Source organism: Rousettus aegyptiacus, unplaced genomic scaffold (genome assembly GCF_014176215.1).
Source record: "Rousettus aegyptiacus isolate mRouAeg1 unplaced genomic scaffold, mRouAeg1.p scaffold_m13_p_10, whole genome shotgun sequence".
NCBI lineage: Eukaryota > Metazoa > Chordata > Mammalia > Chiroptera > Pteropodidae > Rousettus > Rousettus aegyptiacus.
The window spans coordinates 91,999,848-92,023,963 of record NW_023416285.1 but is presented as its reverse complement, the minus strand read 5'-3'; the positions used below and the strand labels follow the sequence as shown (position 1 = coordinate 92,023,963).

The following is a 24,116-nucleotide window of genomic DNA, read 5'->3' as shown; positions in this document are numbered from 1 at the left end:
ATTAAAATCTATGATATAAGTTTTCTTCCCAATTTACTTCTTCTTCTGGGTTGGACAAAAAAAAAGAATTTCTGATTACATCTCCAATAATTCCACCAAAAAATCTTGACCGCTGAATATATGATCAAAATGATTATTTCAGGTTGGGTAAATGTTCAATTATCATAGGATATGTAAGCAATCTAGAACTGAGGGAGGAAAGACAAATTTACTTCTGAAAAATACTTACATAGACGTAGTTGCTTAACTTTAAAGGTAACTGAGTAGGCTAGCAATGAATTCTCACTCTATATTAGAGTAGTTCTGTTCATATTTTTCTCACTCTAGTACATTAATGTTGGCAAGCAGGTAACTTCAGAAACTCTGATGTGCATTTCTGGTATAAGTAAGGATCTGGCCTCACTTAACATACTCGAGGTGTTCCGCGAGGAGGCTTTTGGACCTAAACTAGCAGGTACAAGCAGGTGTATTATCATTAAAATTGAAGCACGTGGACTTCTACAAGATTCAGAGGCCCGTGTTTCAGTCCACGTTCCTCTGTATCTGTGGTAAACGACAGGCGCGCCGCCGGAGGGCGCCGCCAGGGGGCGCTAATCCACAGCGGCTCCGTCACAACAGGCGGGGCGCTCTCTTTCTTCCTCTCGCTCACCTCAGCTTCCGCCGGAAGTGGCCTCTTCAGTGTTGTTCTCCAGTATTTGGGTTCGCAGTTTGTGGTGGGTTCTCGGCAGGTTCGGGTCTCCTGGTGGGGTGAGGCCTGGTCCGAGGAGCCGGGGAGAGAAACTCAGCTTAAACCCGGGCAGCGAGATGGACATTCTGAAATCGGAGATCCTCCGGAAGCGGCAGCTGGTGGAGGACAGGAACCTTTTAGTGGTGAGGCTCCTGGGGGTCGTGGGGGCGTTGGCGACCGAGGAGTTGAATGTGTGTACGTGGGGGGAGGGCCTGGGAGTGAGGGGACCTGCCCCGAGAGGATGCAGGCGCGGCCCCTCCAGGCCCACCCACCCGTTGCCACCTCAGTCGGGAGCCTTAGGGAGGAAGTGGGGGAATTGCAGGAGAACAGGCAAAAAAATTTTTCCAGCTGCCCCTTATTCTCCCGCAGTTTTCCTAACTGCTTCTTATACCCACTCCCAATTGTCGGTATTTTTCGGAATTCTGTTGGTTCTTCACGTCTCTGGTTTTACAAAGGGTTTGTGCCAAACTGAAACAGAGGAAGGGCAGGCTCAGAATTCGTCTCTGAAAGTCTTGGATTCCTTTCTACTAGTAAAATCCGGATTTTTATTATATTATTCTGCCCTCCCCATCGCCTTTACTGTTAGTGACTGCTCGTACACGCTAGTTCCACTGCTTCGATTCTTAATAAGGCTTCAGGGGACTTAAAATTGCTTTTCACCCTCAGTGCAAATGTCCACAGAGTGAACAGGCAAATGATAGTTCTGACCTCACAGACCTTCTCAAAAGGGACCTGGGAACCACATTTTGAGAACATAACATCGGGTTAGATCTGTGGATGTAATGTATATTCAGTGTCTATGATATAGTGTGGTGGGATTGGTGGATGGCAGATTTCGTAGTTAATGAAACTTTAAAAACCATAAAGTGGTGCTAATTAAATAGGATATTATTTAGCAGATAAGGAGGGAAAGCTTGTCCATATTTGTAACTTAATGTTTTTATCTCTACCTCAGGGATCTTCTGATGAGTGATTTGGGAGTATTTGAAAAAAGTAATTTAGATGTTGGAATGCATAGTCGATGTTAGGAAGGGCCAGGATGTGGAAATCTAAGTACTTTAGAGGGAAAATTGAATCATGAAAAGCTGAGCTCTCTCAGGGTTTATAATGTGTGTATTTGCATAATCAGGTAGGTTAGTGCTCTTGAATAATACAGGTATACCTTGTTTTATTGCACTTCGCTTTATTGCGCTTTATGGATGTTGCGGTTTTTGTTTTTTGTTTTTTTGTTTTTTTTTTTAAACAAATTTAAGACAAGACCTTCTGCCAGCAAAAAAACCACTACAACTTGCTCTATTGAGACACTGCTTTGAGGTGGTCTGGAACTGAACCTTTAGGAGCTCCAAGGTGTGTCTGTGTAAGAGAATATGTGTAACTGGACATCTTTTCCTTTTGTACGCATGGGAAGAGTCTTTTGATATGCAGCTGTTTAATTTTATATAGAATCAGTTGCTCTATAGCCTTTTTCTGCATCATAGTGTCAGTAACTTTCAAACTTTTTTCACTGTACCAGCCACAGTAAAAAATAAGTTTTTATATTTTGCTTTGATATGTATATGAAAAAATAATGAAACAATTCTTACCTTAACTACATGTGATTCAGTCATTTGTTTAAATCCGTTATTTCACTTTTTTTTAATAGCTGGGCATCAATGAACTGTTTTCATTGCCCTATCTGTAGCTGGAAAACACTTGCCTGTGTTCTGTTGCTCTTCCAGAAGAGTCTTCTCAATTTGGTCAGTTCAGGTGGTGTCTCAGCTTTTCACTATCCGTCTGATAATTGAAATAGTGAATACCTTGTTAAATGGGAGAAGCTCCTAAAATAAGCCGAATCACCTGTCCTAAAACATTCTGCCTGGTGTCACTACTCTGAGATAATTGCCAGAATACCAATGCTTTGGAGGCCCTGTATTGGTGAATCTTCACTTAATGCAACGCCCTATTTATGTGGAAAACCAGTCTGCTCAAGGAACTCATTGGGACATCATTAGCAGTTTTATTATTTGTAGTTATGAGGCAGGGCTTTGTGTAGAATTTTAGCTTTTTATTTTTAACCAATATTTACTGAATGTTTCCCATATGCATGATACTACTTTCTGCCACAGAGGATTACAAAGAAAATACTGCTTGAACCTTTTCTTTAAGGAACATGCGTTCAATTCCACAGAGAAAAAAAGCCAAAAGGCAAGAAATTCCCCTTTCCCCTGATAAGTGAACAAGGTATCACAGCTTGAGTCAAAGCTTCCGCCTGCACTTTGGTCCCACTCGTCTTTCTTAGCATCAGCAGGAACCTTAATATCACTCATCCTTTCTTCTTGTGTCTTTAGTCTCTCCTGGCTTCTCCCCGTCAGCGCCAAAACATACAGCTGTCTCTCCCATCTTTAAAAAGCCGTTTCAGTTTTTAAGCAGTTGTCCTTTCTTTACTGCCAAGCTTCTTAAAATAAATTTTAATTCCCTTGCATTCTTTCACCTGATACAAAATGGTTTCTGCCCCCAGGACTACACTGAATCCATTCCAGTGGGGGGCGGCAGTGACCTCCGTTTTTCTGACAGCGTTCGATGCTCCTGGGTTCTTCCTTTGACAGCTCTTCCCCTACAGCTTCCTGTTTTTCCTTCGGCTACTCAGGCTGCTTATTCTTGATCTCCTTGACAGGCGGCTTTTTTTTTTTTTTTTTTTGGTGGTTGTTATTTAATTGTTTGTTTTTTGTCCCTTAACTGTTGGTTTTCCTTAAAGTTCAGGCCTAGGCCACTTTCTCTTCACACTGAATTGTCTCACATTAATTTCGTATTTACTTCTAATTTCAAAATTAAAACTCTCAGGAGTTCTTAAATGGAGCTTTTAGATGGACTTAAGAGTATCCATCAACTCTTTAAAAGTTTATTAAAATTTTAGCATGTATGTATATATACGCCCCCTCTTCACCTGCTTATGATATTATGAAAGCAATCTCTGACTCAAAAAGGTCAAGAACTAGTAATTTCTGTGCTGGCGAAAATCTCTGTGCCCATTACCTCCTAGCACCAATTAGAATTGTTGCAGCTCTGCTGAACTTTTTCATTTTTGAACTTGCATTTCCTTACACTTGTTGATCCCTTTACTTTTAACGGTCTTCTATAACCCTCTGCAGCTCCTTTCTTTGGCAGTGAGGAGCTTTTAAAAGTTTTTTTTAGTACTGTGTAGAAAAAATACTAATGGGTTTGCTGTCATGTTGATAGCATATTTTGACTTCTGCAAAGTAGATTTTTTTTCCAACATTGTACTATGAAAATCTTCAGAAGTACAGGAAACTCACAAGAATTTGAACAGTGAACACCCATGTGCCTGCCACCTGGATTCTACAGTTAAACCTGCAATTAACATTTGACTATTAATTTGCTTTATTATCTAACTATCCATCATTCTGTATCCACTCATCAAATTCATCTGGCAATGCAGAAACAAACCTCAAGGCAGAACAGTTTAGGATAGGTAGCAGGCTATTTTAGCTTCTCCACGGTTTGCCAAGAGGCACGCACAAGCTAAGTAGTTACTATTCCAGCTGTCACAGATCAATAGTAAAAAGCCGGGACACCGCCTGAATTGACTAAAGGTGCAGCGGCTCTTCTGAAACAGCAGTCCATGTGGACAGGTGTTTTTCAGCAGCATTTAGGGTAATGAAAACAATGTATTCATCTTTATGCATTTCAAATTAAGTAGCGGACATTGGTATACTTTACCCCAAAACAGTTTGGCATGCTTATCATCAGCTAGTGATCCATGTTTATTCATACTTTTTTTGGTGTGTATGCAAAAATTTACATATGAACAAATAAAACAGAAGTGCCACTTAATGAATTTTAAGTGTGCCTGTATGACCCAGTCTGCATTGCGATACAGAATTTTACCCTCATTTCACCTTTCAGTCAGTCTGTGCCCCAGAAGCAACCACTATTTTGACTTCTTTCCATTGTCAGTTTGTGTTACCTGCTCTAGAACTTCACATAAGTGGGGTAATCCTGTGTGTTCTTTTATGCACCACTTGATTTAATTAAAATAATGTTTTTGAGTTTTATTCATGTTGCATGCATCCATTGTTTATTCTTTTTAATGCTGAATAGCATTGTTGTCTGTATATACCCAGTTGGTTAATCCATTCTTCTTATGTGAACCTTCTCCTACAAGTCTTATTAGGAAAATGCCCAGGAGTGGAATTGCTAGGACATAGAGTACATAATACGTTTAGTTTTATTAAAACCCAGCAGACCTTTTTCCAAAGTGGTTGGACTATGTTACACGTCCACCAGCAAAGTGAGAGTTAGATATCCTGCATTGTTGTCAACAATTTGTGCAGTCAGTCTTTTTAATTTCAGCCATTCTGGTGGATGTGTTGTGATACCTTTATGGTTTTAATTTGTATCTTTCTCATAATTCATGATGATAGATATTTTTCTGTGTTTCATTTTTACCATTGTATATCTTTCATGAAGTGTCTGGTAAAATTGCATATTCTTCAGTCCAGTTGGTTGGGTTTTTTACACTGAGTTGAAGGAGTTTATATCATGAGTACCAGTCCTTTGCCAGATATGTTTTATGAATATTTTCTCCCAGACTGTGGGTTTTCTGTTCATTTTCTTAAAGCACAACCTTTTAATTTTGATAAAGCCCAATTTATCAATTTTTTAATGGTTATTATTTTTTGTGTCCTGTCTAGGAATATAAAATGGTATATAACTTGTTGGAAAACACTTGGCAGTTTCTTAAAATATAAACACATACCTGCTAAATAATCAAGCCATTCTACTTGTAAACATTTACTTACGAGAGTAAGATACTCTCCTATACTGTCTTTAAAAGCTTTATGGTTTTATATAAAGAGTTAAATTTTTTAAATTGATTTTCTTGAATAAGAGGTAGGGGTGTGGTTTATTGTTTTCCATGTGGACATTCAGTTGTTTGAGCACCATTTACTGAAATTATTTTTCTTTTCCCTTTGGATAATTTTGACATCGTCAAAAATCAATACAGTTGACCCCTAGTATGGGGGTAAAGGGTGCTGAGCCTCCGTGTAGTCCAAAATCCTCATGTAACTTTGACTCCCTCAAAACTTAACTACTGGTAGCCAACTGTTGACAGGAAGCCTTACCGATAAAGTTGGTTAATGTATTTTATATGTAATATGTGTTATATACTATATTCTTACAACAAAGTAAGCTAGAGGAGAGAAAATGTTATTAAGAAAATCATAAGGAAAATACAGTTACAGTATTTATTGAAAAAAATCTGCATATGAGTGGACCCCTGCAGTTCAAGTCCATGTTGTTCAAGGGTCAGTTGTAATTGTTTTAAGTGTGGCTCCATTCTGGGTGCTTTATCTGTTCTCATCTGTTTGTAGATCATTATGCTAGGGTCACACTTTCTCGATTGCTGTAGCATTATGGTGAGTCTTAGAGTCAGGCACTGTAAATGCTACCACTACTAATTTTTCTTTCATTATTGTTTTTCGCCTCTTTTCTCCTCCCCCCTCCCCACCTTCTTCCTTCTCCCTCCCCTACCCTCCCCCATCCCTCCCTCTTCCCTCTCCTACCCTCTCTTCCCTTCCCCTCCTCCCCTCCTCTCCCTTTATCCCTCCCTCCTACCCCTTCCTTTTCCCACCTCCCTCCTCATTCTCCTCTTCCTTCTCCTAGTTCTCAGTAGTTCTTCCTTGTGGTATTCAGTTTATTTTTTAAGCAGTTTTATTGAGGTATAATTGACATACAGCAAACCACACATATTTAAAGTGTACAGTTTGGTGAGTTTTGACATGTATGCACACCTGTGAAACTTTCTAAAATGAAGAGAGTGAACATGTCTGTCTCATCCCCAAAATTTCCTTTTGCCCCTTTGTAATCCATTTTCCTGCCCCTTCCTGCACCCCACTTCCAGCCTTTCCACAGATCTGCTTTCTGTAACTTTAAATTAGTTTGCATTTTCTGGAGTTTTATGTAGAAAGATTCTTTCAATGTGTTCTCTCATACGCATTCATTCAGTCTAATTCCGAGATTCTTTCACGTGTTTGTATGTATCAAGACTTTGTTGTTTTTGTTACTGAGCAGTATTCCACCATTATACACAGTTTGTGTATTCACAAACCTGTTAATGATATATACTTTAGTTTCTCTTGTGTAAACGCTTAGGAGTGGAATGTTTGGATCATAGCAGGTGCATGTTTAACTTTATTATCTTAAAAAGTTTTAGTAAGATCGATGTTTTTTCCTGCAACATTATGTAATTTTATATATTTTGTATATAATTATATAAATACATATAATTAGAAAACAAATAGTTCACCTGTGCAAGGTAGATATTGATGTAGTTTTCTACTTTCGATGCCATCATTGAGAACATATTGCCTAGCTAACAGTGTTCATCGATACTTCACAGTTCTTTTCACTTTGAAAAGCATCGTATCTCTTTAAATTGTTTGTGCGCCCTACCATTTGGTTATTACTTTAGACACTTTAAGGCTTATTTTCATTCTTCAGAAGATGTTCACCCTGCATATGACTTGTGACCTCACACATACTGTCTTGCTTTGCATATCCAGGCCATATATTTGTTAGCTCTCCAGTGACTTTTCCTAGACCGCTGATGTTTGTATCCATTTACATAAACAAAAAAATCTTACGTGACTGAAGGAATAATGATTCTCAAATAACGAAATGTTAACTGTCATGGTTGCATGTTGTTTTTAATTTTCATTTTCCTTTATTAGTATGAGCAGACATTTCAGGTGATACAGTAGAAGGGTTTCTGTACTTTAGACTTATGAATCTCAGTTTGATAATTCAGAAAGTGCAACTTGGACCTTTTCCAAGAGTTACAATTGTAAAGCACCATGTAGGAATTAGGTTCTGTCTTTAAAGAAGTACTGTTCACGTTTACCCTTTTCAATTTGTTTTTAAAATCTACCAGAATGAAAGGTCTACAGAAATGTTAGGTGCTTTAAGAGAGCATCCAAAGAAAGTTAACTGTCAGTCCATATGCTGTCTTCGAATGCATACCAGCCACTTTTAGACTTTTGTGTTTGTAGGACTTTATGTATATTCTGTAGTTAACTCAAGAAACTTAGAGTCAAAATTTTGGAATATAGTTAGAAAGGAAACTAAAACTGTAAAAGGAGTGAGTCCGAAGGTCTAACTATGGCTCTATTTCTAGATCACTCTTTAACTAACCTGAGTTACCTAAAAAGGGGTACAATACTGATGCTTATACTTTGTTTTTTAATTCAATTAAAATTTAAAAATTTTTTCACTTTCAGTCAACATTTAATATTAGTTTCGGGCGTACAGCATAGTAGGTAGACGCTTATATAACTATGAAGTGATTGCTCCAGTAAGTCTAGTGCTCACCTGACACCGAACAGTTACTACCATGTTGACTGTATTCCCTGTGTGTACTTTAATCCCCGTAACTGTTTTGAAACTTCCAGTTTGTACTTCTCAATCCCTCCTCTTTTCCCCAGCCCCCAAACCCCACTCCTGTCTGGCACCCATCAGTTTGTTCTCTGTATCTGTGAGTTTCCATGTTTGAGTTTTAAAATCCTGCAATTTTAATTCATAAATGCATCCACAGCACTTTATATTTCAAAGTATACCTTTAATATACTTTATAAAATAATGCTTTATAATTAAAAATGCTTTAGTTGCTTTTCTCACAAACTGCTCTTTTATTTCTAAACAAAAAGTATACAAAGAGTGACATTTGAGACATGATGGGAACGTTTTGTTTTTCACAACCTTTTGTTGCCATAAAGCAAAGGGTCACATAATACAAAGTAAAATATTTTATTTTTCTCAATATAACTCTTTAAAATGAAAAGCAAATTACTTTCAAGATTTAAATTTATTGATCATTCAAAATTCAAAACATACCGAAGAGTATACAGTAAAAAGTTTCCTTTTTACTTATGACTCCCAACTGCCCAGTTCACCTCCTCCAAAGCAGGTAATATTACCAGTTGTTGTTTTTTTTTTTTTGTATCCGACAGTTGTTTCATGCATATGAAAGCAAATGTGAAGAAGCAAATGGGTGTATTTTCTTTTTTAAAAATGAAAAATTTTTTATTACAGTTAACATTCAATAATATTAGTTGCAGGTGTATGACATAGTGCTTAGACATGTATATAAATTACAAAGAGATCACCCTAGTGCGCCTAATACCCATCTGACACCATGCACAGTTATTACAGTATTATTAACTATATTCCCTATGCTGTACTTTGCATCCTGTTGACTTTTTTTTTTAAATTCTTTAATGTCAGTCATATGTTTGACCTCTTTTACTCCATCTGCCTCCTTCCTCCCTCCTTTACCCCTCCCTCTGGTAACCTGTAGTCTATTGTCCATGTATCTCTCTTTGTTTGCCCTGTTTGTTTGTCGCTTTTAGGTTTATATCCCACATATAAGTGATATGTGGTTTTCAACTTTTTCTGTCTGGCTTATTTCACTTAGCATGATTGTCTTGAGGTCCATCTATGTTGTCACAAATGGCAGTATTTCATCTCTTCTTATGGCTGAGCAATATTCCATTGTCTACATGTACCACAGCTTCTTTAGCCAATCATTTATCATGGAACAGTTTGGTTGCTTCTATGTCCTGGCACCTGTGAATAATGCTGCTGTGAACATCGGTGTGCAGATATCTTTATGGATATGAGTTTTCAAGTGTTTGGGTAAATCCCCAGTAGAAGGCTTGCTGGGTCATATGGTAGACCAATTCTTAGTTTTTTGAGGAACCTCTACACCACTTTCCATAGTGGCTGCACCAATTTGCAGTCCCACCAGCAGTATACGAAGGTTCCTTTTTCTCTGCACCCTCTCTAGCATTTGTTATTACTTGTCCTATTGATTATAGCTATTCTAACAGGGGTGAGATGATATCTCATTGTGGTTTTGATTTGCATTTCTCTAATAGCTAGTGATGTTGAACATCTTTTCAAATATTTTTTGGCCATTTGTATGTCCTCTAGGGAAAAGTGTCTATTCAGGTCCTGGGCCCGTTTTTTGATTGGATCATTTGCATTTTTTTTTGTTGTTGTTGAGTTATATGCGTACTTTGTATATTTTGGATATTAGGCCCTTATCGGAGGTGTTGCTTGCAAATATATTTTCCCATTTGGGTGGTTGTCTCTTTACCTTGTTGATGATTTCTCTCACTATGCAGAAGCTTTTTAGTTTGATGTGGTCCCATTTATTTATTTTAGCTTTTACTTCCTTTGCTTTTGAGGTCAAATTCATAAAATCCTCTTTAAGCCTAAGGTCCTCGAGTTTATTTCCTATGTTTTCTTATATACATTTTCTTGTTCCGGGTCTTATATTCAGGTCCTTCATCCATTTTGAGTTAATTTTGGTGTGCGGTGATAGACAACAGTCTAGTTTCATTCTTTTGCAGGTGGCTTTGCAGTTTTCCTAGCACCGTTTATTGAAGAGGATTTCCTTTCTCCACTGTATGTTTTTGGCTTTTTTTTTTTTTTTAAATTGTTTACCCGTATAAACATGGGTTTATTTCTGGACTCTTGATTCTCTTCCACTAGTCTGTGTCTGTTTTTCTGCCAGTACCATGCCATTTGATTATTGTTGCTTTGTAGTATAATTTGAAGTCAGGCAGAGTGATACCTCCAGCCTCGTTCATTTTTCTCAGGATGGCTTTGGCGATTCGGGGTCTTTTGTGTTTCCATACAAATTTGATGATTTTTTTTTGTTCTGTTTCTTTAAAAAATGCCGATGGGATTTTGATGGAGATTGCATTAAATCTGTATAATGCTTTACATAATAAGGTCATTTTAACTATGTTGATTCTTCCAATCCAAGAACATGGAATATATTTCCATTTCTTTATATTTTTTTAATTTCTTTTAATAGGGTCTTATAATTTTCATTATATAGGCCCTTCACATGTTTCGTTAGATTTATTACTAGGTATTTTATTCGCATTGACTGTTTTTATAACTGGCAATTTGTACATTTTAATCCCTTCCCCTTTTTCACCCCCCATCCCAAATCTGGCAACCATCAAAATGATCTTTATAAGTTTATTTGTTTTATTTCATTTATTTTGTTTTTTAGATTCCACATATAAGTGAAATCGTTTGGTATTTTTCTTTCTGTTTGGTATATTTCACTGAGCATAATACCCTCAGTCTATCCATGGTGTCACAAATGACAAGATTTCATTCTTTTTTATGGCTCAGTAATATGCCATTTTATTATATGTACATCTTTATTCATTTGTCTATCAGTGGACACTTAGTTTGCTTCCATATCCTGATAAATAATCCTGCAGCAAACAAAGGAGTGCATATACCTTTTTGAATTAGTGTTTTTGGTTCCTTTGGATTAATATCCAGAAGTGGAACTGCTGGGTCATATGGTAGTTGTATTTTTAATTTTTAGGCGAACCTCTGTACTGTTTTCTATAATAGCTGCAGCAGTTTATAATCGCACCATCAGTGTGTGAGGATTCCCTTTTGTTTGTTGATTTATTGATGATAGGCATTCTAACAGGTGTGAGGTAATAGTTCATTGTGGTTTTAATTTGCATTTCCCTGGTGACTAGTGATGTTGAGCATCTTTTCATATGTCTCTCGGCCATCCATATGTCCTCTTTGGAGAAATATCTGTTCAGGTCCTCTGCTCATTTTAATTGGATTGTTTTTTGGTGTTAAATTGTATGAGTGCCTTCTGTATATTGGCTATCGGATGTATCATTGGTGAGTATCGTTCCCATTCAGTAGGTTTTATTTTTGTTGATGGTTCCTTTCCCTATGAAAACTTTTTAATTTGGTGAAGTCTCATTTGTTTATTTTTTCTTTCCTATGTCTTGAAGAGAAATATCCAAGATGGGACACCCAGTCATTGGCTGGCTGCAAAGAGAATTGGAGATGAGGAAATGGAGAGAGAGGGCAGAGAAGCATTTTAGTGTAGTTCTGCTGTAAATGGTACATAGCATGGCACCCAGCAAAGAGTAGAGAGTTTTTCCTTAAAGTCGTGAAGTCTTGAGCATATTTAAGTGATGATGGTCTCATGCCAGTAGGGAGGGAAAAGGTGAAGATGCAGAAGAGAAAAATAGACAATTGATTAGATTAGCCGTCCCTGAGAAAGGCAGGAGGAATTGCTCTCTGGAATACAGCTGGAAGGGACCGGCGGCAGACTGGGAGAGGGCCTCCTCCTCCGTTCTGAAATGAAGAAGGGCTTGATGCAGATCCAGGAAGGGACTGGTGCTGGGAGGAATTTGGAGAAGTTCTTGTTTGATGGTGTCCCGTTTCTCTGTAGAGTGGCTTAGTCACTTGCTGAAAATGAGGGGAGAAATGAAGGGAGAAGTTTGAGAGAATGGAGAATGGGTAATGCTCAGTGTAGACAATAGAGAAAACTGGACGGGTAAGCACACCAGGGTTGGTGGGCAGCCCTGAGGCGCAGGTAGATTCCCAGCTTGCTCAGCACACTCGGTGTGGGCATGAGGAATGCCGGTGAGGGGGGTGTTCTTCTGGGACCCTGGTCTCACTGTTCTCAGGACCCCTTTATGTGCTTTCTATTGATAGCTCCAGAGAGCTTTTGTTTATGTAGGGTGTATTTATTGATTATGACTGTTATCAGAAATTAAAACTGGAAAATATAAAAATGTTTGTTGATAGGCCATGTAGCGATACAATAGAAATCCATCATAAGAACATAAATCATACATTTTTATGAAAACTGACTATATTTTCCAAAACAAAAGAAATTTAGAAGAGTGGTATGTTTAACAGTTTTGCAGGTCTCTTTACTCTCTGGCATATTAGAAGATAGTTGGATTCTCCTGTCTGTCTTTCCATTCAGCCTGTTGCAATATGTTGTTTTTGTTCAATTAAATGATTACAATTTGTCCTCATACAGATAGGTCATTGGAAAAGAGTATTTTAATAGCCTTTTCAGATAATTGTGGTTATTCTTCGATACTACAACCAAAGTAGGCAAATGGTAAGTTTCTTAAAGATTAGTTAAGAGTTCGGATCATGACCTGTAACAATGAACTTCTTGTATTCAAAATCTGCTGATATATTCTTCTCTCCATCTATTCTGATCTGTTCAGCTCATAGATCTTCTGCTTATGTGTGATTTTGTAACGTCTTGCCTTTGTAACATCATGGTTCGCTGAGTTATGCACATCTTGCAAATGTAGATGTGTTTCATTAGACATCTCTAATATAAAAAAATTAGACAATGCGAAAGAAAACCATCACATTCATTATCCCCCCTAGTTCATTAGAAAAGCCTTTAAGTGTTGGGAAACCATCAAGTTCACAGTGATGGATGCATGTTTTTCACAATTTTAATTTTCACTTGAAAGATGGAATTTTACTGTAGGCGATAAATACTATTGTTGTTTTCTTTGAAATGACAAGCTTGCTTTGTTCAGGTTTGAGAAAATGTCTGCCAGATTTGCTAGTCAGTAATCAAACAATAGCACAAGTGCTTTTCTTGAAACAGCTATCCCACTTCATTATGCAGCAGAAATGTTTTGTATGTTTCATTTCATTATGCCAAATATTTAAAGGCTAGGTACTAAAGCGTTGAGACTTAGTAAAATTGTACTTTATCAAAATGCAAGAGAAACTGGCCTCTTTATTTACCAGCAAGTGCGCAGTGGTGAGGAGTACATTGGCCACTGCTACTTATATAAATAAGGTATTCAGCCTTTATTTATGCTAAGATTCCAGTAGTTTCCCTTGCCATTGCTTTACTACCATCAGTGCAAGTGTGTGCACAGTGAAAAGGGGCACCTGTAATGTCTCAGTATTACTATAAGAATAAATTTGACCCTGCAGAGCCTCTGAAAAGGGACTCCCAGAAGTCTGTGAACCACATTTCAAGAATTGATGTTCTAGGCTTAAGATTTTGTTAGGTACGTTCAGTGGAACTGAGACATGGTAGTAAAAGATACCATAGTTACAGAGTTGGACCGTGGACTCTGGCCCGGAGAGTCCTTTACTTTCTTCCTATATACCTGCTCTTAGAGGATACCATATGTGTTTGCCAGCATATTTATTTGAAATATGACAGTGGTATGCTACATAGTCAAAAGGAGCAATTTATGATGCTGAAGTAGCATTTCAGAAGTGAGCAACTGTAGCTTGGAATGCTAGACAGTAATGAGGACCGGAGTTCTGGTCGTGCCGCGATTACTCATGAGGCTTACTGAGTCGGGGGTGTCACCTAGCCTTTCGCATTCTCAGATTTCTCACATCTAGAAGGAGTTTAATGTGATTCGCCCTCACTTTTCTCTGGGTAGTTTTGATACTCAGATACTGTCGTTCTTTACTCCAGGTAATACCTTCTTAATTTTTATATCTGTAAAGCTATGTTTGTTGTATGGTAGGTAAGTCACTAAATGTGTATTGAGTTAATGAACTTTTAAAGAACTATTTGTGAAAGTTTTAAACATAGAAAAAAATAGAATTGTGAAATGTACCCCTCTCTACCTTTCCACTAATACATTTGTCACTAGAAAATAAGAACATGTTTTTATATAAGCAAAATATGATGGCACCCAACAAAATTAAAATTAGGTCCTTAATATCATCAGATACTCCCCTTACATTCAAATATGTCCAGCTGAATTATAACCTGTACATATATATTTTCACATTTGGTTTGTTCAAATCAGATCCACACAGTCTGCTCATTGCAAATGTTTGTTATGACTCTTGGTGTCTTTTAATCAAGAACAATTTAATTTCTCCAACTCCTCCTTTTTTTTTTTTTGTCATTAACTTGTTGGAGAAATGGGCTAGCATTGTAATAAAACTTCCCAGTGTTTGATTCTTTCCTCGTGGAATTGTTTAGTTTATTCCTGTATTCCCTACATTTCTGCTAAACTGAAAATTACAGCTAAATGTTTGATTAGATTCATATTTAGCTTTTTGGCAAGAATACTCTTTATAGATGGTGCTGAGTACTTGCTGTGTGTAACAGAGGAGGCGCATAATGTTTTCTTGATGCCAAGTTCAATCAGTGGGTTCAAGTGTTGGCAGTCTGGGCTTCCCATTGTTCACCATCAACCTTTCCTGTCAATGGTCTTAGCATCCACTGATGATCATTGCCTGAGTGAATGAGCTTTGGAATTAAGAGGTGCTAAATACCAGAGTGGAAGTGATATTAAGGTACTGTTATAATTACTACTAATAAAAGAAGGCAGTATATTTATTTGAGCAAAGTCATTAATGGAATAACATCTAAGAGGAAGAGCTGTAAAATAGTTAACAAGCCTCTGGATTAGGAACTCTAGAGTATCAGCTAGAATAAAGTTATATATATATAGTATGGAAAAAACTTATGTTTTTTTTCTGCCACAGTAGATTTAGAGCTTGTCTAGTAACATCTAACCATATTAAAACAAATGCCTTTAAACCATCTTTTTAATAAAAAGACTCTCAAAACCATTTTATGTCTCAATTATTTTAGGAATTTACTAATATAAATACAGTGAGATTCCATATGACAAAAAGAATTTGGATACATCCTTGGAGCTCTCTTGGTAATGAGATTTAAGATGTTAGCCACAAATACTGTAGTTTTTGTTTGATTGTTTCTATTAGGAGAAAATAATTAAAGCATCCTATTTTATATGGTTCGCAATGAAGCCATTTGTAGAATATATCGTTGAACTTAAACATGGGGAAATTAAAACAGTGTGAACCTTTGGAAAATACTGTTTAGTTTCTTCTCTTTGCTGTTGGATATGCCTGCAAGAAAAGTATGTATTTTGTATTTAGGGGTGGAGGACAGATGGTATTGCATGTTCAGGAAGTAATCTCTCTGGAACCAAAAGATGTTACTAATTTCCTGAAAAACTGAAGAGTGTTTTCATGTTGTTGACTACGGGACATGAAATTTTCCTCTAGGCATATTATTAACTTCTTTCTTTCTTCAATAGGAAAATAAAAAATATTTCAAGCGTAGCGAACTTGCAAAGAAAGAAGAGGAAGCGTATTATGAAAGATGTGGCTACAAGGTATGGATGTCTGTTTTTAGGTTAAATCGTATATTTCTGAGTTTAAATTTATACAGCTGTTGTTAAAGTGACAAAATTATTGATCTCTGTTCAATTTATCAATATTATACATTAGCCTATAAATGAGAAGCCATCTGGAGAGGTATGAGTTTTTGTTTTTATTTTTTCTTTCCTTTTTTAAATCTTGAATTCAGGAAAATACATGCATGACTTCTGGCTTGGAATGGTTTGGCTTTTCGTGGACAGCATGAAGTGGCTTGAGATCAAAGCTTGATTTTTTAAAAATTAAGTCCGGGGTCTGGTACTGCCTCATTTGCATCACCTCCTCCACTCCTCTCCCCACCTCTCCCAATAAAAGTCTATTTTTAAAGGGTTTAAAACATTGATTCAACAACAGTGATATTAACTGGTATTTTCTCTGCTTTCTCCTGAATATTTTAAGCCATTGTTTTTATGTTTGCATTGTTAATCATTCCCTTTGGCCCCAAGTACCTCTGCCTGGAGATAGTGCCATATAACATTTATATGCTTTCGTGTAATAGGAATCACATTTCAAACACTGCTCAGTCTATTGGATAGAAAATGTAATCTTGAAATACTTGTTGGAAACAAATGAGTTGTCTGGAAGACTGTGTGTGTATTAGAAGCATGACTGAAATTATCTTTGAGATTAACCTAACCTAGTTGAATAATGGGGTTTTTATTGGGAGGGGTTAAAGGTTATGAGATGAAGTTATCTTTATTTTTAAAAGACTATATCTAACTTAATAATTTTTAAACCGAAGTTCAGAGGCTTTATGAAATACTTTGGCCAAATCATAAATTTGAAATCCACTTTTTGTTTGTGAAACATCAATATATAATAATACTCTTGTGCATGTCATGGGGAAAGTTCTGAAAGTTAGTCTGTCTGGCATAGCATTTCTAGAGGGAAGCATGAGGAATGCAGATGGTGTGGATGTGCATTTGGCTTTATTTTATAGTGTTGGGAGAAGGCAGGCTTTAAAAATGCAGCTGTGTTTCTGATAGGTTTCTACCCTTTGAAAGTTTATATTTGTATTTCGATATTTTCCATACATATATTGATTTCATTTGCTTCTAATTTAGGAAAATAAAATGTTTTGTGTAAATAACCATCTAATAGATATTCAGAAAGAAGAATTCTCATCTTTTGCTTGCCCACCATTGTGTAACTCAAACTTGATTTGGAATAAGAATTACTTACTCTCAGTTTAGTCTGCTGACTTGTGCTTTCCCAGATCTCTAAATTTGAACCTTTCAACTTTTTTGATAAGGTAGGAAAGTAATTTCAAACAGTGGCAGTTTTGCTTTGCTTATTAGATTGTGTCTGTGATTTGGCAATACTTTCTTATTTAGATGAAGCACTGAGGCAGAATTATTGCTGTGAAGGTATTGCTCGTAATGTTGAGTCCAGCCGACAGAATGTCTTAGATCTTTTCCTGAAAGCTGTCAACTGCCATTCCGTAATTAATGCTTTTCATCTTGAGATTTTTGGAGAAATTTTCGGCTAGAAAGAAAGCACAGGCTTTTCTTTCGAAAACATTTTTAATATTTCTTTCTTGGTAGTAATGAAATTATAGCATGTATTACTTTCATTCCTTATAGAAACTGGTTACCTTTTTTAACGCTTGATGCTGATTTGGTTTGTGAAAATATGAAAGTTTAGTTTTTTACCTCAATTTTCTGCTAGCACCATTAACACTGATAAATAACCTTTAACCATAAACTGTGGAATCATGTGTGTATTATACAGTTTTAACCATATTGTTTTTTTTTTTTTTTTTTTAGCTGAATGGTAATTTTCTTCTTAATGTTAGTCTTTTATGTTTTTTTTGGTCTTCTCTTGCCATTTTAAATTTGTCTTGTGGTCGGTTGGGAAACCCATGTTTCAATATCTTTTTATAGATCACACAGTGGGGCTTATAAATTTGCTGAACTCAATTTTCCTGAACTGTGATTGGGCAGCAGACTCAAGAAAATGTATGAAGAGGTTTTTCCTCTCAGGCTCAGATTGACAAGGATGCCCACTTTTTTCTTTGTGTGTATGAGTAGAGGGGCGCTGTTTTCATTGTTTTCCCGCAGGGTTCCCAGCTCCGTTTGTGGGCAAGTTCTTCGTAGCACTGGGAGTTTTTTTACGGGTCCAGCAGTGGTTTCTGTGCACTTGGAATAATACCTTTCAAAATGGAGGGTAGCAAGAAGCTGGAGCGCGAGGCCTCACCGGTTTCCGTAGAAAGCAATTGTTTTCTTTGGCCTTCATTACAACCCAGAGCAAGGGTCAGATAACCGTGTAAGGTGACTTTCTAAATGAGAAAAAAGTCGATTGTTTTTAGGAAAAAAAGTAAAATTCTACAGAGTTCAGGGGTACAGTGAGTCTAAATTTCAGACCTTTTCTGCTTCTGATTTTGGAAACCGTTACACTCGTGTCACTCTTCAGTAGCCAGAGTGCCGTTTCCGGCGAGCCTGCTTTCTCCTTGCGCTGTCCCCGCAACGGGCAAGCGTGACAAGCTCTCGAAAGCTGTACATTTTTTATGAGCTCTTTTCAGAGGAACCGTTAGAAGACCTTCAGTATTTAAAATGTGTTGACCTTCTATGCATAACTAATATAATAGAATGTGAAAGGTTAACTATATTTTAAATGCTGAATTTCGTTTCTTTGGCTATTAATATAGATACAGCCAAAAGATGAGGACCAGAAACCATTAACTTCATCGAACCCAGTATTAGAACTTGAACTTGCAGAGGAGAAATTACCTATGACTCTTTCTAGGCAAGAGGTAAGTTTATATATAGAGAGAGCGTCTTACGGGGAGAAAAAGAAAACTCCACAGCATTTGCTTTTCAGAAAGTTTTATGTCATTAGTTCCCATGTAAGAAGACTTTTTGAACTAAAATACTGTGCTGCTAGTCAGTTTTCTTCATGAGGTTCTAAATTAATGTGCTTTTCTTGATACTGTTATCTTAAACTTTTTAAAGAATCTATCCTTCTAAACGTTAAAAACTAAACACGTTTTAAATGTATATATTATTTGTCTAAATAATTTTAAATGTGCTATTTTGTAACTTTCTCAATACATCGTTCTAGATCAAAATAGAGATCTATGTAATTTTTTACGACTATATTTTCCCATAATACTTTTCAAACCAGTCTTTATTAATAGTTATTTAGATTATTTCAGCATTTCCCTGTTTAATCATACTAAGATGAGCGTCCTTATATAGACGTCATTGCAGGCATAATAATGTATGATTATTTCCTTTAGAAAATTTTCTAGAAACATGATTTCTGGAGTTTATGTACTAAGGATTTAAGATTATATTTCTGAGACTTTTGATACTTATTACCAGAGGGCTTTATAACAGATATTCTAGTTTATACTTTCACCTGTAGTGTTTGCCCATACCATGGTCAACATCAGCTATTATTTCCTAAAACACCAAAAATTTTAAAATATTTATGTGATGTAAAAAATTCAAACTATACATAAAAGTACAAAACAAAAATAAACTTTGAACCAAAGGAAACTTTCAGAGGAAAGGCTGGCTGACTCTAGAAGCTATCATGTGAAAATTAGATGAAGGAATTGAATCCATAGCCTGAGAAGAAGAATATTAGAGACTTTAAAAAGACCGTTGACAGCAGCTCTAATTAAAAAAAAAGAAGTATTCTCTGGTTTCATAAAGTAGAACTAAGATGGGTAGAGTTTGAGGGAGGTAGATTTTAGTTCATTTTAATAAACAAAACGTATCTGTCCAGAATTAAGATGTGATTTCTGTCATTTATCATTCATTAGATAGGGACCTGACAGATATGTTTTTGAGGTCATTTCTACATTCATTGGAGGAAGCAATAGATTACTTCTTAAGTTTCTTTTTAATACCAAGCTTCAGTTAATCCACTGGGAGCCCAACCAGCATTTTCTAAGTGTGATGCTATTTATGTTTCCAGGTAAAGTTCTTGGTATTTTTAAGGAAATGTGGATCAACTTTTATTATATTTTTTTTCTCCTTTTTATGAACTATAACATGTATATAAAGAGTGTATAAAATACATATGTGTAATGTACTGGATAGTTACAAAACAAACACCTGTATAATCATCACCTGAGTTAAGAAATAAGAGTATTATCAGCCCCGGAAAGCCCTGTATGTGCCTTACCGTGATTATAACTCACTTTCTCTTCTGAGGGACAAGTGTTCAGTCTAAATGTAGTATTGCAATGCTGACCTAGACTGTGGTCACTGAGTTATCAGCTGACTCCAGACTTTATCATCTCTGTATAAACATCACTTTTATCTTAATGTTTTCCTTATGTACTTTCCCGAAACAGTCAGCCAGAGGACCTAAACTGTTAGGATTATTTAAGGTGTGGCAATAACTTAGTATATCTGTTCATAGAAAATTAAAGAAAAAACAATTTAATTTTGGCATTGACATTTCAAAATAAGTGTTTGGTCACCTAAATAGGAATTATTATTACTAATAACATAAGGAATTACTACTGTCTTTTGATTTTCTTTTTTTTAAATAGGTTATCAGAAGATTGAGAGAAAGAGGAGAACCAATCAGACTGTTTGGAGAAACTGATTATGATGCTTTTCAGCGTTTAAGAAAAATAGAGATCCTCACACCAGAAGTTAACAAGGTAAGAAGTCAGAACAAAGCTAGAAGAACGTCATTATACCACCTAAACTAGAATAGTATGGAGTTTGACACGGTTTGACTAATTGCATCATTATAGGTAAAAATGGAAAAAAAAAGTTGCTAGATTGCTGCTGAATGTGTTTTTAAAAATTTTTTTAAAAGCACATCTCTTAAGCAGTTGAGTGCATTTTGACAGAGACGTATAAGCATGTAACCAGTATTACACTTAGGAAGATACAGAACATTTTCATCCCCCAGGAAAGTTTCCCAGTGCCCCTTCTCAGCCAGTCCCATGTCCTTCCTTCTCCTGGGCAACCGCCTTTTAATCACCGTAGATTAATTTTTCTTGTTTTCTAGTATTTCACATAGATGGAGTCATAGACTATGTGTCTAGCTTCTTTTGCTCAGCATAATATTTTTTGGAGTTATCAGTATTATTGTGGATATTGGTAGTTTGTTCCTTTTCATTGCTGATGCTATTCGGTCATATGAATATACCACAATTTGTTTTCAAGTTTGGGCTGTTATGAATAAAACTGATATGAGCATTCTTATACAAATCTTTTTTGAAGCTATGTTATTTCTCTTGGGTAAATATGTTACATCTCTTGGGTGAATACCTAGAAGTGGAATTGCCGAAGAGGTAGGGTAAATATATGCTTAACTTTTTAAGAAATGCCAAGTATTTCCAAATGTTATCAGCATTTGTTAGTCTTAAATTTTAACCATTCTTTTGTATGTGTAATGGTATCTCATTGTGATTCTATTTACATTTCCCTGATAAGTAAAAGTGTTTTGTTCGTGTTTTAATTGGGTTGTCTTTTTATTTTTGAATTGTAGGAGTTCTTCATATATTCTAAGTCTTTTGTGAGATATAGATATATATTTTGTTATGATTTTCTCTTATTAGTCTGTAGCTTACCTATTATTGGTGTCTTTCGAAGGGCAGTTTTGAATTTTAATGAAGTAGTCTTTATCAGTTTTTGCTTTATAGTTCTTGCTCTTGGTGTTTTACTTAAGAAATCTTTGTCTATCCCAAGGTCTTGAGATATTCTGTGTTTTCTTCTAAAGTTTAATTGGTGTAGCTTTTACATTTCGGGCTCTGATTTTGTTTTATGCCTTACTATGTGGTCTGTCTTGGTAAATAGTCCATGGGCTCATGAAAAGAGTAAGTTTTTTGCCTTGGATAAATGTCAATTACTATAGTGTTGTTCAGATATTCTGTGGCCTTATTAACTTACCTGCTTGCTCTATCAATTTCTAAGAAACAAGTGTGGTTATCTATGGCTACTTAATAAACCACCCCAAAATATAGTAGCTTAAAATTATTACTATAAATAACCTTTTACAGTTGTCTATGACTGTAACAGACCACTATGAAATCTAATAATTTAAAGTTAATTATTACCTCTCACAGTTCTGTGGTTTGATTGGGCTAAGCTGGGCAGTGTTTTACTTGGGACCTTGCATGTGATTGCCGTCGGGTGAGGGCTATCGCTGAGGTCATCTGAAGGCTCCCTTGGCCTGGCCTTCTAACTTAGCACAAAACCTTGAAGGTTCATCCATGTTGTAGCATGTGTCAGAATTTCCTTCTTTTTTAAGACTGGATATTCTATTTTGTGTATGAACCCCATTTTCTTTATCCGTTCATCCCTGATGGACGTTTGCGTTGTTTCTGCCTTTTGGCTGTTGTGAATACTGCTTTCACTTCTTTTGTGCGTCTACCCGGAAGTGGAATTGCTGGATTATGTAGTGATTCTTTGTCTAGCAATTTTCTTCCAAAGCACAAATGAATTTTTAAAATTTTCTTCATTTATAGTAATGTTAACAGCAATTTATTTTTCTTTATTTTTAGTCTTTTCTTTTTCTTAACCTAAATCTTGGAAAGCGTAATTTTTGTAATGCTTCGTATCATCATTTATTTCTCTTCTATATCCTGAGTCATTTTCCTTATCAAAAGATAGGATACAATACTAATGTGAACTATTAAATTTTTATTATCTGATTTAATTTTTCTACTAATGTTTCATTACTTGAAAAATCTTCTAGCTTTTTATTACAATCTGCTTTGCTCTTATATAGTTCCAGCCTGTATCACATAATACAGAATTTCTTTTCTGTACATTTTAAAAAATTCAGGTGTAATTGGCATAAAACATTATATTAGTTTCAGCATAATGATTCAATATTTGTATATATTGCAAAATGATCACCATAGTAAGTCTAGTTAATGTCCATCACTATACATAGTTAAAAGGTTTTTTCTTTTGATGAGGACTTTTAAGATTTAATCTCTTAGCACCTTAATTTCAAATATGCAAGACGGTCTTATTCACTCTAGTCACTGTGCTGTACCTTCCATTCCCGTGCCTTGTTTGATAAGTGGAACAGTCTGTTTTAAGTTGATGACAACTTAAGTTTGAATACATTCTAAAGCTCTACACTTTTACTACCCCGCCCACATTTTATGTTTTTGATGTTACGTTTTACATCTTATCTTGTGTATCCTTTAATTATTGTAGTTATAATTATTTTTACTACTTTGTTTGAATCCTCACGCTAGCTTTATAAGTGAGTAATTCACTATCTTTACTATAGATTTGCCTTTATCAGTGAGAGTTATACTTTCTTAGGTTTTCTTGTTATTAGCATCCTTTCTTTTCAGCTTGAAGTCCTTACATTTCCTGTAAGGCTGGTTTAGTGATGATGAACTCTGTTAGTTTTTGCTTTTCTGCAGAACTCTTTAATTCTGAATTATAACTTTGCCAGGTAGAGTATTCTTGGTTAGAAGTTTTTTCTTTCACCACTTTGAATATATCATGCCACTCCCTTCTGGCCTGCAAAGTTCCCGCTGAAAGTCTGCTCATAGTCTTATGTGAGTTCCATTGTACATAACCCTATTTTACTCTTTCTCCTTTTAAGAATCTCTACTTGTCGTTAACTTTTAGCATTTTAACGTATGTTACTGCGTCTTGGTGTGGGTGTATTTCTCTTTGAGGACCGTCAGCAGTTTTCCACAGCAGATCCACCATTTCACATTCTAGCAGGCACAGGGTTTCCACTTCTTCACATTCTAGCTTCCACTCATTTTCCGGATTTTTTTCTTTTTTTTTCTTTTTCTTTTTTTTTGGTAATAGCCATCCTAATGAGTGTGAAGCGCTATCTCCTTGTAGTTTTGATTTTTATGTCCCTTCTGCCTAGTGATGTTGCATATCTTTTCATTTGCTCATTGGCCATTTGTATGCCTTCTATTCAAGTCCTTTATCCATTTTTAATCACATTGTTTGTTGTTTTGTTGTTGTTTGTTAAATTGTAGGAGGTCCAGATATTTGATGTGCAAATATTTTTTCCTTTTCCATGAGTCATCTTTCACTTTGTTGATAGTGTCTTAGATGCACAAAAATTTTAAATTTTGGTGAAGTCCAACTTATTTTGTTGTCGTTGTTATTATCTGTGCTTTTTCTGTTATATTCAAGAAGTCATTGCCAAATTTAATGTCATGAAACTTTTCCCCATTTTCTTTTAAGTTTTATAGTTCTCTTATATTTAGGTCTTTGATCTATTTTGAGTTAATTCTTACATATGGTGTAAGCTAAGGGTCCAGCTTTAAGGCTTCCATTTTTACTAAATGGTCACAAACTGGATGTGAATAGAATATGGAATTTGCTGGTGTTAGAAATGTAGTGGTAGCCTAGGATATAGATGAGACACTAGTTTT

General features: G+C 35.9%; 1 protein-coding gene across 4 annotated transcripts in view; it reads left to right on the top strand.

Annotated features, from left to right (window-relative positions):
• Window positions 1-665: 665 nt before the first annotated feature.
• The window catches only part of PRPF18 (pre-mRNA processing factor 18), a 38,244-nt gene continuing 14,793 nt past the window's right edge, over window positions 666-24,116 (top strand). Inside the window, exons 1-5 of one of the 4 annotated variants that reach the window (XM_016134401.2) lie at window positions 666-870; window positions 15,658-15,735; window positions 15,851-15,877; window positions 18,426-18,530; window positions 20,286-20,399. In XM_016134401.2, coding sequence (XP_015989887.2) covers window positions 805-870; window positions 15,658-15,735; window positions 15,851-15,877; window positions 18,426-18,530; window positions 20,286-20,399 — 390 coding nt within the window. In that variant the 5' untranslated portion in view covers window positions 666-804. The remainder of the gene's footprint in view (window positions 871-15,657; window positions 15,736-15,850; window positions 15,878-18,425; window positions 18,531-20,285; window positions 20,400-24,116) is intronic. The other 3 variants (XM_016134403.2, XM_016134402.2, XM_016134404.2) reach the window with 3 other exon arrangements.